General features: G+C 51.4%; 1 protein-coding gene and 1 long non-coding RNA gene across 3 annotated transcripts in view; one reads left to right on the forward strand and one right to left on the reverse strand.

Moving 5' to 3' along the window:
- Window positions 1-12,103, reverse strand: part of MTHFR (methylenetetrahydrofolate reductase (NAD(P)H)) — a 34,908-nt gene extending 22,805 nt beyond the window's left edge. The window contains exons 1-2 of one of the 2 annotated variants that reach the window (XM_015419886.1): window positions 11,948-12,103; window positions 11-289 (exon numbers count right to left, since the gene is read on the reverse strand). In XM_015419886.1, the coding sequence (XP_015275372.1) occupies window positions 11-279 (269 nt within the window). In that variant the 5' untranslated portion in view covers window positions 280-289; window positions 11,948-12,103. Of the gene's footprint in view, window positions 1-10; window positions 290-2,204; window positions 2,263-11,947 lie in introns of those variants that run through there. The other variant, XM_015419888.1, reaches the window with a different exon arrangement.
- Window positions 10,358-13,148, forward strand: part of LOC107117728 — a 10,227-nt gene continuing 7,436 nt past the window's right edge. The window contains exon 1 of the long non-coding RNA XR_001482741.1: window positions 10,358-10,375. This is a non-coding gene — a long non-coding RNA (uncharacterized LOC107117728). The remainder of the gene's footprint in view (window positions 10,376-13,148) is intronic.

Below are 13,148 nucleotides of genomic sequence, written 5' to 3' on the forward strand. Positions count from 1 at the left end.
CGCCCCTCACCTGGAGATGAGGTTGACGGCCCCGTTGGACGTCCGCGGGGGGAAGAACTCCAGGGAGAACCACTTGTCCCCGGAGTCCTGCCTCCGGCGCATCTTTTCTCTCAGGCGGTCGTGCCGCTCGGCATCGAGGACGGGGGTGGAGCACCGCGAGCTGTCCCTGGAGCTTTCACCACCGCTGCTGCTCCCGTCGGACCGGAGGCTGACCACCCCATTGCTGCTCCCGCTGCTGCCAACCATCCCGTTGCCGGCACTGCAAGTCTCGTTGACCATGGTGAGCGACCTGGAAGAAGAAGAGGAGGAGACTGGATTTATACCCTGCCCTTCACTACCCGAAGGAGTCTCAGAGCGGCTTACAATCTCCTGTCCCTTCCCCTCCCCACGACAGACACCCGGTGAAGTAGGTGGAGCCGAGAGAGCTCTTTTGAGGACTGCCCTCGGGGGAACAGCTCTGAGAGAACTTCTGACTGACCCAAGGTCACACCAGCAGCTGCATGTGGAGGAGGAGTGGGGAATCAAACCCGGTTCTCTCAGATGAGAGTCCGGACTCCTCACCACTCCACCAAAGCTCTCTCAGTTTGGAAGCACAGGAGGGAGGGAGGTAAGCGGCGCGGGTTCCCCTCCCTGGTTCTTTTTGGAGGGAGGGGTTACAAATATTTCCATCTCAAGTGAACAGCTGTGATTTGACCCAGACTGTGTAGTAATAACTGTGCCCCGTCTCATGTTGTGCACTTTGGGCCACGCAGTGGTTCTCTCTGCTCTTTGTTTGTTTATGAGCTTCAGCTTTCTGATAACATCCAGCCCTGCACAGACCAGCAGCAAGGAGCCGCTATCCAAACTAAGAACAGCCGCTTTGAAACCTGGGAAGCTGTCAGCCTGAGTGTCTTTCGTGTCAGTGGCCGTGATGATGAAAGGCGCGCGAATTATGATGCTGGAGAAGACTCTTGAGAAACTGCAAGGAGATCAAATCAGTCAATCCGAAAAGAAATCAACCCTGACTGTCCCTTGGAAGGCCAGGTACTGAAGGTGAAGCTCAAATACTTTGGCCACCCAATGAGAAGGGAGCACTCGCTGGAGAAGACTCTGATGCGGGGGAAGACTGAAGGTCAAAGAAGAAGGGGACGGCAAAGGACGAGACGGTTGGACAGTGTTGTTGATGCAACAAACATGAAATTAAGCAAACTCCGGAGCAATGCTCCCTCTAAGCTGTAGAGCCTTGTGAGCAAGTCTACTTTGTGAGCTACTGGCATTAAAGTTGTGAGTGAGCGATTTGGCTCCTGCATAAATGAGTTTGCTCTGGAGCCATCCTTCCTGAGCTAAGATAGAAATGTGTGAGCCGGAGGCTAAAAAACTGTGAGCTAGCTCACACAAACTCAGCTTAGAGGGAACACTGCTGCGGAAGATGGCAGAAGACAGGAGGGCCTGGCATGATGTGGTCCACGGGGTCGCGAAGAGTCAGACTTGACCGCGCGACTCAACAACAACAACAACAAAAGCAACTGTTTCTTGTTAACCCTTCTCAACTCGCCTGTGAGGAAGGGCTCTTGGAGTGCCTCGTTTTTTTTGCAGACCAGGGGAACAGAACTCTACCCAAAGCTACTCATTGAGAATTTATTGGTGAGCGGAAGACTGCAAAACACATTCAAGGCCAAGGCTAGGATGACGTGTGCCTAACAAAAGGGGGGAAATTGTGCCAAAAGCCCTAAGGATGGTCAGCAAACAAGACAAGGAGGCCACACCCAAAGCAGAAGGCAAGGGAGAGATAAGGGGCAATTGTGCTTTAAGAACGTGTTTCCTGATGCCTTTTGGGTGTCCTCATCAGGATGGTTTCGGCCACAGACGCGCATGGCATCTCCTATGAAAACACACTCCAGACAAACAGGCACGCTTTCTTCCCTCTCCCCGTGCAAATCTTGCCACGGCAGCAGAGAAGGGAAGGATATTTCCCCCCCACCCTCACTGGTCTCCTGCCTGTCCCCATGGCTGAGGGGGACTGTCACACAGACAGCATGCTCCGCACAGCTGGCTCTCTGCTGGGAGAGCAGAGGGGGAGAAACAGCCTGCTTTCCCCAGGGTCGCCTGTCAAGCTTCCCGCCGGGCCCCAGAAGACAAGCAAGGAGAGGCGACTGGCAGGGTGTTATTTCCAAAGGGGGAGACGGAAAGGGGGGCAGCGAAAGAACAAAGCGGCCGTCACTTGCCTGGTGTGGTGGTTCTTTTTAGCCAGCGTCCACTGGAGCCTGGCGCTCTGCTCGCCGGGCTTCCTAGCGCCCTCCAGTTTATTTATTCCCGCTGCCCACGTGCGTCCCCAGTGAGGCTCAGCCTCACCTGACCCCGTGAGCCTTTGGCTGAGTTGGCCACCTCTGCTCTCCCTCATCCGCTGTCCAAAATGGACCCTGTCCAGCAGCCGGCTGCCTTCCCAGGCAAAGGCAAACAGCTGCGGCCCCGGTTCCCACTCCGGTCTCTGTGCACAAAGCCAGCCCTCTAGGTGCACACGCTGAAGGCAGGTCTCCTCCAATCAGAGGCCGGCCCTTACCTGCAGGGACCCTGCCTGGCTTGCCAATCAGACGCTGGCCCTGGCATCCCCTCCAATCAAAGGCATGACTGGCTCTCCATCCACCAATGGCCAGCATCCCCCCCCCTGTGCAAAACCCAGCCCCGGGGCACTCCCTGCCTTGCTTAGCAGACACAATAGCTGCAATTGACTAAGCTCTTCGGAGTGCCCCCGGCAGCTTACAAGGGCTGATTTGTTCAAGTTATTCTCGGTGTCTTTCCCTTATCAGAGCTGCAAAAATACCTTCGTCCTCTCTTCCTGCACAATGCTGTTTTTTAAAAATATATATAACAAAGAGTCTTGGGACACCTTAAAAAGAGACAGATTCACACACACACACACAACACACCATCAGATGCATTTTATTTTTGTTTCTCTGTTCTGGTAGAGCATCTGTTTAGTACCCAGATCCAAAACAGACTGAAACACATCCTCGATTCCTAGCAAGCAATACTCCCTCTAAGCTGTGGAGTCTTGTGAGCAAAAATTCTACTTTGTGAACTGCTGGCCTTAAAGCTGTGAGCGAGGGATTTGGCTACTGCATAAATTAATTTGCTCTGGAGCCCTCCTTCCTGAGCGGAGACAAAAATGTGTGAGCCGGAGGCTAAAATATTGTCAGTTAGCTCACACTAACTCAGCTTAGGGGGAACACGGCTAGCAAGTGCAATTAATTGCTCTACAGACTGCAGACTTGGGGGAAGGTCTACCGTGCCTAGGGTTGCCAGCATCCAAGTTTGACTTTTAAAACACTGATGCAAAATTGACTGGTAGTTGTTATATTGCATGAACTGAGTGTTACTGTTATACTGAATGTACTGAATACATATACCTCATTAAAGGTAAAGGATCCCTTGCTCGAAAGCCAGTCGAACCGACTCTAGGGTTGCGGTGCTCATCTCCGTTTCAAAGCCGAAGAGCCAGCACTGTCCGAAGACATTTCCGTGGTCATGTGGCCGGCATGACTAAACACCAAGGCGCACGGAACACTGTTACCTTCCCACCGAAGTGGTACCTATTTATCTACTTGCAATTTCTTGCTTTCGAACTGCTAGGTTTGCAGAAGCGGGAACTAGAGACGGGAGCTCACTCCGTCATGCGGCACCCTGGGTCTCGAACTGCTGAACTACTGACCTTCCACAGCCTGCAGTTCAGCATCTTAACCACTTGAGCCACCGCAGCTCCTCTGATATACCCCATTAGGATGTTATAATAATACACAATGCACTTTATAGAATGATAGTTATAAACAGAACACATTAATTTACAAAAGTTTCTTGCAGTGTATATTTATTCATTACTTGACTTTCCTAACACTGCAGCTTGGGTTGCTACACCATCCAGGTGGAGCCTGGAGACCTCCCGCTATTGCAACTGATCTCCAGGTAAGCAAGATCAGTTCCCCTGGAGGAAATGGCTGCTTTGGAGGGTGGACTCTATGATTCTGTACTCTGCTGAGATCCCTTCCCTGCTCAAACCCTGCCCTCCCCACAGGCTCCACCCCCAAAATCTCCAGGTATTTTCCAACCCCGAGCTGGCAACCCTAAATCCGTGCCCCCCCCCCAATCTCCCACAGAAAGCAAAAGCTTGCTCAATTTTGGTGACATTTGATTGTTTGTAAGAAAACAGTATTTACATGACTGGGGAACTTTTCCTATGAGCTGCTAAAGCTGTCTTCAGACTTAGCGCAGGGATGTAGGTCCTTTCCGCATTTGCCCGCCACTCCAGGTTTTCTCAGTGTTTGAGTCGAGACAATTTATGTAAAGGTAAAGGTTCCCCTTGCTTGAAAGCCAGTCCAATCCGACTCTAGGGCTGCGGTGCTCATCTCCGTTTCCAAGCCAAAGAGCCAGCGCTGTCCGAAGACTTCTCTGTGGTCATGTGGCCGGCATGACTAGACACTGAGGCGCACAGAACGCTGTTACCGTCCCACCAAAGCGGTACTAATTTATCTAGTTGCAATTTCTTGCTTTCGAGCTGCTAGGTTGACAGGAGCTGGGGCCAGAGACGGGAGCTCACTCCATCATGCGGCACTCGGGTCTCAAGCTGCTGAACTACCGACCTTCCAGTCTGCAGTTCAACGTCTTAATCACTTGAGCCACCGCAGCCCCTCGAGGCAATTTAAGCCCACAGCAAAACAGCATCCAGATAACCCAGGGCAGCAATCAGGCTGAAACCGGGCTGACCACCGAAGGGAGGTAAATGGGGGTGGGAGACGGAATAAAAGAAGGTTGAATTGGATTTCAGTGCAGAATTGCTTGGAGGACACCATGCTGAACATGGATTAAAAGGAGAGTGCAGAAAGGGGCCGTAGTGGGGGTGGGGGAAAGACCATTTAATCCTGTCACCTATGCTAAGCTCCAACCGGAGTCTGCTCCCACTGGAGCTTTGGCCCAAGGCCAGCGCTCTCTCCAGTTGGCAGGGACTCCCCTGGACAAATGGAGAAAAGGAATTCAGAACAATGACAACTGAAGAAGAAGCCCAGCCGTGACCCTGGAACTTTACAAGCTGCCTTTGTTACAGCCGGAGGAGGAGGAAAGTAGAAGCAGATCTCAAAACAGGAGCTGGTCCAGGAAATCGCTCTTCTCGGAAGCGGTGCCTCGGTGCGCTAGAACCGCTTTGCTGTTTAATCGGGCTTCAAACTGCAGACAGACAGGTACCTCTGGGAAGCTGTACAGGTCGGCCAGCTCTCAGTTGGGAAATACCTGGAGATTTGGGGGATGGGGCCTGGGAAGGACAGGGACCTCAGTGGGGTAGAATGCCGTAGAGTCCACCCTCCAAAACATCAATTTCCTCCAGGAGAACTGAGTTCTGTAGCCTGGAAAACAATCAAAATACTGGGAGATCTCCAGGCCACACCTGGAGGTTGGCAACATTAGAACTGGCAAGCAAAGCATGAAGGTCCTTCCTTGCCCGCTGTCCACAGGTTGAGATATCCTGCCTCTGAACGTGGAGGCTCCATTTCGGTTGTCATAGCTATTGTTAGATTGGGGCCACGGTGGCTTAGAGGTTAAGACGCTGAGCTGCAGACTGGAAGGTTGGGAGTTCGGCAGTTCGAGACCTGAGTGCCGCGTGACGGAGTGAGCTCCCATCTCTGGCCCCAGCTCCTGCCAGCCTAGCAGTCCGAAAGCAAGAAATTGCAAGTAGATAAAGAGGTACCGCTTTGGTGGGAAGGTCACAGCGTTCCGTGCCGCCTCGGCGTCTAGTCATGCCGACCACATGACCACGGAAACATCTTCGGACAGCGCTGGCTCTTCGGCTTTGAAACGGAGATGAGCACCGCCCCCTAGAGTCGGATTCGACTAGCTTTCAAGCAGGGGAAACCTTTAGCTACTGTTACACCTATTATTTTTAAAGAATGGAAACAGACTGGTACAGATGATCCAAAGTACGGTTTTCCACCACACCCATTTCCCGACAGGCAAAACACAAGTCCCTGTTTCATGCTGGTGCATTTTCTTCATATAGGGCTATTAATAGTGGGAGGATGGAAGACTGGTGATGCAAAACTGAAGCAGAGTTATACCCGTCTAAACCTGCTGGCTTCAGTGGGCCTAAAAGGGTGTGGCTCCACTTTGGAGAGGGGAGAGACAAGAACAGCGGCTTTAAAGATTAAAAAAAATACCTGGGGGGATCTAGAGAGCTCCTTATGTGTTTATGTTCGCAACTGCAGCCCTGTCCTATGGTAGAGAATTTAATATAAGAACTTAGAAACCCTGGGAAAAAACCTTCTCTCTCCGCCCGACTCTGGAATCCCTTTCTCCTGGAAGCTAATTCGGTCTTCTGGGAGTTGTGCCAAAGTTTAGTCCACCATTTGGTGGCCCGAGAAAGGGAAAAGATCAATGCAACTGAGGTGTGTGTGTGTGTATCAATAACAACTGCTATTGTATTTATTTTTATTTACATCCTTTATAGTCTCCCTCCCTCACTGTAACTCAAGTCAATGCCATCAACAGGATGGGATGTCCAATAAACAATGCAACTGCATCTGGACTGTAGGAATCGGGAGCCAACTTGAAATCTGAGGCAGAACTGAAGCAAAGCGTAAGCATTTACATGACATATTGAAACAATGCAAAAAATTAGATCGCAGGAGCCGATTTACAGCAATAGACGGTACAAACGGCACACAGTAGTACAGACTAGGGTCCCTATCTCTTTACCCAAGTGCCTCTGTCAGACAAAGGCTATTAACAGACCAAAATAAATAGCACTTTCCCACGGACTTCCTGTCTGGTTAATGTAAACACAGACTCTGCCAATCCAGTATCCAGCAGGAGGCCGGCCATAAGGTGTAGTTGCAACATTCGAGCGTATGTCTTCTCTCTGTGATCTTAATTCCCGGGAAGAAACGTATGAGAGAAGACGGGCCTTCAGATATACCGGTCCCAACCCATGTAGGGCTTCAAAGGTCAAAACCAGCACCATGAATTGGGCTTCATAGTGGATCAGTAGCTAGTGCGATTGCTGGAGAACTGGGGTCACATGTTCCCAGTAGCTGGCCTCAAACAGCAGTCTAGCCAGAACATTCTGTTCTAGCTATCGCTTCCAGACACTCTTCAAGGGTAGCCCCAAGTACAGCACATTGCAGTAGTCCAGTCTAGATGTAACTAAGGCATGGATGACTGTGGCTAGATTCTGACTGAACCAGGAATAGGCACAGCTGAGCCACCAGCCAAAGCTGAGCAAAAAGGACCTCCTGATGGCACCTGGTATTTTTGGCCACTGTGTGACAGAGTGTTGGACTGGATAGGCCATTGGCCTGATCCAGCATTGGCTTCCCTGATGCTCTTAAAACCATTCTGAGCCACCACGGCCACCTGTTTTTTTCTAAAGTGACTGCTGTGTCAAGCAGTGTTCTCAGTCTGCAAACTTGGGTTTTCCAGGGGAGTATCACCCCATCCATTATTCAGCACACAGCTATTCCTGTCTTATTGGCTTCTCAGTGGAAGAAGCTGCCTGTGGAGCTCCTTTAAAAATAAGCCAGTCTGCATAATGGAGCTAACACTGTGCCCTTTCCAAGGTGCTGATTTCCTGTGCAAGGTACCTGAGACGGGAAGCACCGCTACACTCCCGTTTCTCTACTCTTCAGGCTTGCTTGCCTGGACTAGCCGCCGTGCCTGTGCAGGTACTGCCCTGTAGGCAATAGAATTAGTCTTTCATTGCTCCTTTTATTTTCCAAGTGCAATTCCTCCAACCATTCCAACACAGCAGGCAAAGTAAGTCTGCCTGCATTGCCTTGAACATGGGGTACAAACACTTTGGACTTTTAAAACCTACCCTCTTTCTCAGGTCACTTTGAACTGTGGAGGTTCACGATCTCATAGAATCAGAGAATCACAGAGTTGGAAGGGGCCGTCCCTGCTCAATGCAGGGTCAGCCTAGACTGAGCATCCCTGACCAGTGTTTGTCCAGCTGCTGCTTAAAGACTGCCAATGAGGGGGAGCTCACCACCTTCCCAGGGCAGCTGATTCCACTGCGGCACAGCTCTGAGTGTCAAAAAGGTTTTCCTAAGATCCAGCCAGCCAGTTTGGTGTAGTGGTTAAGTGCGCGGACTCTAATCTGGGAGAACCGGGTTTGATTCCCTACTCCTCCACTTGCACCTGGCTGGATGACCTTGGGCAAGCCATAACTCTGGCACAGCTGTTCTTGAAAAAGAGCAGTTTCTGTTAGAGTTCTCTCAGCCCCAACTATCTCACAGGGTGCCTGTTGTGGGGAGGGGAAGGGAAAGGAGTTTGTAAGGCACTCTGAGACACCTTTGGGTAGTGAAGGGCGGGGGTAGAAATCCAATCTCTTCTCTTCTTCTTCTACCTTCCAGCCCTTAATTTAAACCCATGATTGTGAGTCCTCTCCTCTGCTGCCAACAGGAACAGCTCCCTGTCCACCTCTAATTGCCAGCCCTATCAAATATTTCAAGAGAGCATGTCAGCAGTGTTCCCTCTAAGCTGAGTGAGTGTGAGCTAGCTCACAGTTTTTTAGCCTCCAGCTCACAGATTGTTGTCCTAGCTCAGGAAGGATGGGGCTCCAGAGCAAACCGATTTATGCAGCAGCCCAATCGCTCGCTCACAACTTTAATGCCAGGAGCTCACAGAGTTGAATTCTTGCTCAGAAGACTCCGCAGCTTAGAGGGGGCATTTTCATGTCCCCCCTCCACCTCCTCTTCTCCAGAATGAACATCCCCAAGAAGTCCCTCAGCCTTTCCTCCCAGGGCTTCTTGGTCTCCAGGCCCCCGATCCTCCTCGTCGCTCTCCTCTGCACCCCCGCTCCATTCTGTCCACACCCCTTTTGAATTGAGGCCTCCAGAACTGCCACACAAGACTCCAGGTATTTAGAACAGGGGTCCCCAACGTGCACTTGCTGACGCCTTTCCTGGAGCCCACCAAGTGTTTTTAGAAAGCGGGTGAGGCCAGATGCACATTTTGCCAAGCAAGGGCTCTGACTGGCCACTGGAGATTTGGTAGGCTGTGCAGGTTTTCAAAAAGGGTTGCTTTGGCAGCAGCTGCCACCACAGCACAAGGATTTCTGCTATGTGGCTGAAGGGAAGCCGTGGCGGCCATTTTTTGTGGATGGCTCCACCCCCTGCAGCAGCCATTTTTTGGCAGCTGTTTTGTGGCACACTGTGTCAGAATTTCAAAGGTGCTCACGGGTTCAAGAAGGTTGGGGACCCCTGATGTACAAGAAACAAATTAGGGCGCATGCTGCCTGACTCCTCATCCCAGTTCCTATATGCAGGGCCCCTCCCCTATGGGAGAATAGCCTTTTAGACTGGAATGTGAGGAGAGGGAATAGAATTCCCTCTATAGCAGCATTATTTCCGTATGTACCATATTAAGCAAGAGTGACTCACACCACAGAAGGATGATTTGTGGAGAGCCTGACTTTAGCTGCGTTCTTTATTGATCACATCCTCTCTCCATCGGCATCTAAAGAGGAAGGTTTCTTAGTCTTTTATGCATTATACTATCTGCCAGATTGGGAAGTTCTGCTCCCTGCCCCACAGAGAATCCTAACATTCATTTTATCTTCTGCACCCTGCAAGAGAGAAGCCTCCCAAACTGGGAGAAAATCCCCCGCAAGGATCCCCGTTCCTCCACCCCAAAGGTAATCAGGAAGAAGCTCGATGCCCACCACGGGGCCACCCCAAATGGCCTGCTCTCTCTGGCCTTCTTCCAATCCACCATATAAGGTGTGAAATCGTTTTGGAAAAAGGAGAAGGCGTATTTTTAGCATGGCACGGGTGACTATGGAGGAGAGACTCACAGGGTGCAGAATCCTTTGGGGACTGTGAAAGGGGAGTATTCGTTTGGAGAAAGGCTCACAGGGGAGGAAAACTTGGGGATTACATTTAATTTAAAGGGGAGAAGGATTATGACAGGGGAAAGCAAAGTTTGAGTCCAGTGGCACCTTTAAGACCAACAAAGTTTAATTCTGGGTACAAGTTTTCACGTGCATGTCTTCAGATTCTTAACGGGAACTATGAATAGAGATAACGGCATGTGTGTGGCATGCTATTATTTAGTTTAAGCACTGCCTGTTTTAGCCTTTTGTTACTGTCCATGGGGTTTTCTTGGCAAAGATACTGGAGTGGGTTGCCATTTCCTTCTCCGGTGGATCACACTTGGTCTGAGTTCTCTGCTGTGGCCTGTCCGTCCTGGGTGGCCCTCCACGGCATAGCCCACAGCCTCATCGAACCACGCAAGCCCCCTCGCCACGCCATGAGGGACTGAACAACAACTGCCCGTTTATCATTTAGCATCGGCACGGAGGGAGCAATATTTGCAGATGGGAGAAATAAGAACATTTTTGAAGGAAGTCACTATAAAGGTAAGGATCAGACATGTCTTTTCCAAATCCATGATGCAATTTTGTTGTCGAGCATCGTTTAAAAGTTGGCACCTGTGAGCTGCCGATTTTCGTCCGCCCTTCCCTTTGGCATCCTGCCTCTGAGTCATTATTTTAAATCGCAACCTGGCCCCAGTGCACTTTCGATGAAAGGGCGGCGCAGATTAATGGAAGTGAGTTGAGAAATAAAATAAAGGGGGAAAGCAGGAGCTACCTGAAGAGGGCCCGACCTGGATGGGCCAGGCTTGCCCAATCCTGTCAGACCTCGGAAGCTCAGCAGGGTCAGCTCTGATTAGTGCTGGAAAGGGAGACCACCAAGGAAGCCCAGGGTGGCTATGCAGAGGCAGGCAAGGGCCAACCACCTCTGCTCCTCTCTGTCCTCCTGACCTGGATGGGCCAGCCTACCTGATCTCGTCAGATTTTGGAAGCTCAGCAGGGTCAGCCCTGGTTAGTAGGGAAGAAGAAGAAGAGAAGAGATTGGATTTATACCCCGCCCTTCACTGCCCAAGGATGTCTCAGAGCAGCTTACAAACGCCTTTCCCTTCCCCTCCCCACAACAGGCACCCTATGAGGGAGGTGGGGCTGAGAGAGCTCTGACAGAAACTGCTCTTTTTCAAGAACAGCTCTGAGAGAATTATGGCTTGCCCGAGGTCATCCAGCAGCTGCAAGTGGAGGAGTGGGGAATCAAACCCAGCTCTCCCAGATTAGAATCCGTGCACTTAACCACTAAAATGAAGAAGAGATTGGATTTATACCCCGCCCTTCACAACCCAAAGGTGTCTCAGAGCGGTTTACCATCTCCTTTCCCTTTCCCTCCCCACAACAGACACCCTGTGAGATATGTGGGGCTGAGAGAGCTCTTTCGAGGACGGCTCTTGAGAGAACAGCTCTGAACTTGTGACTGACCCAAGACCACCCAGCTGGCTGCATGTGGAGGCATGGGGAATCAAACCCGGCTCTCCCAGATTAGAGTCCGCGCACTTAACCACGACACCACACTGGTTCTAAGGGGAGACCACCAAGGAAGCCCAGGGTGGCTATGCAGAGGCAGGCAATGGCCAACCACCTCTGCTCCTCTCTGTCCTGACCTGGATGGGCCAGGCTACCTGATCTTGTCAGTTTTTGGAAGCTCAGCAGCAGGGTCAGCCCTGGTTAGCATTTGGAAGGGAGACCACCAAGGAAGCCCAGGGTTGTTGTGCAGAGGCAGGCACTGGCAAAACCACCTCTGAATTACGGTGCAGACAGTGGGGCTTGGACTTGGAGACAACATTTTGGAGAATTTTTAAAATAGACATATTCATTCATTCATTTTAATAGTGCCTCATTTGGAGACTCTGTTTCCTATCATCCCCCTCCCCACCCCCGGAAGGGGTTACCCGCTCGCCCCCCCCCCCCACAGCCACATGGGGGGTAAAATGAGGGTTCCCCCCGCCCTTCCCAAAATGGTCTCTCCTTCCCCTTTAAAAATTAAAAAAGGCTTCCCCCCCGCCGCCTCCTCAGAGTTGGCCCGTTCCGCGCGTGCCCGCGAGAGCGCGCCCCCTCTCTGCCGCTCACCTCCGCGCGGGCACTCCGGCCCCGCCCTCCTCCTTCGGGCTACCCGCCGCCGCCCCCGGCAGAAGCTCCGTCCAGCCGCCGGACGGGAAGGCGAGAAAAGGAGCGGGCGGGCGCGCACACCGTCAAGTCCCCACGCGCGCCGAGGCTCGGCGCCCGCCCGCCCTCATTTCTTTTTGTTGGTTGCCGGGACGCGCTGACGTCTTCCGTCGCGTCGTCGCTTCTCCGTCCCGCTTCCAAAATGGGGCCGAAGCCGACGTCGTGCCCAACAGTCATTGCCTTCCTTCCGGTTGCTGTGGCGCCGTTGCCTAGAGACCGTCACCCCCTCCCACGCTATCCCAGGGAACCTGCCCGCTTATGAATAGTATTAATTTATGAGCATGTTAATTGGCGATCCTGTTTCCACTAGTAGTTATATGTTGATGTTCCTTAGAGACCAACAAGCCCCTTAGAGACCAACAAGAATTTGGGGGGGGGGGTGATCTTTGGAGACTCAGAGCTCCCTTCGATTTATTGTACCTGAGGAAGGGGCGGGGCCGCAGTGTTCCCTCTAAGCTGCGTTAGTGTGAGCCACCTCGCAGGTTTTTTTAGCCTCCAACTCACAGATTTTTGCCTTCGCCCAGGAAGGAGGGCTCCAGAGCGAAGTGATTTATGCAGGAGCCCAATCGCTCGCTCACAATATTAATGCCAGGAGCTCACCAAATAGAATTTTTTGCTCACAAGACTCCACAGCATAGAGGGAGCAATGTTCCCTCTCAGCTGAGTTAGTGTGAGCTAGCTCACAGTTTTGTAGCCTCCAGCTCACACATTTTTGCCTTGGCTCAGGAAGGATGGCTGTAGAGCAAACTAATTTATGCAGTAGCCAAATCGCTCGCTCACAACTTTAATGCTGGTAGCTCACAAAGTACAGTTTTTGCTCACAAGACTCTACAGCTTAGAGGGAGCAGGCCCTGAATTCTTAGACCCCAGTGATCTCTGCGGTGCTACTTGACTTGAATCTAGCTCTTCTACTGCAGACCAACACGTGCGCACTCTGAAAATATCTGTAAAGTCCCTTTATTGTAAGTTAAAACTTAGCCTTTATCTAGCTCATTTAAGTCCTTCAGGTACATTTTCATAGTGACCCCATAGCACCGCTGTGAGGAAGGCCAGTATTATTTTGTTCCACAGTGTGGGTTGCCTGATTTACATATATATATATATA

This window comes from Gekko japonicus, unplaced genomic scaffold, assembly GCF_001447785.1.
Source record: "Gekko japonicus isolate JY-2015 unplaced genomic scaffold, Gekko_japonicus_V1.1 scaffold3202, whole genome shotgun sequence".
NCBI classification, from domain to species: domain Eukaryota; kingdom Metazoa; phylum Chordata; class Lepidosauria; order Squamata; family Gekkonidae; genus Gekko; species Gekko japonicus.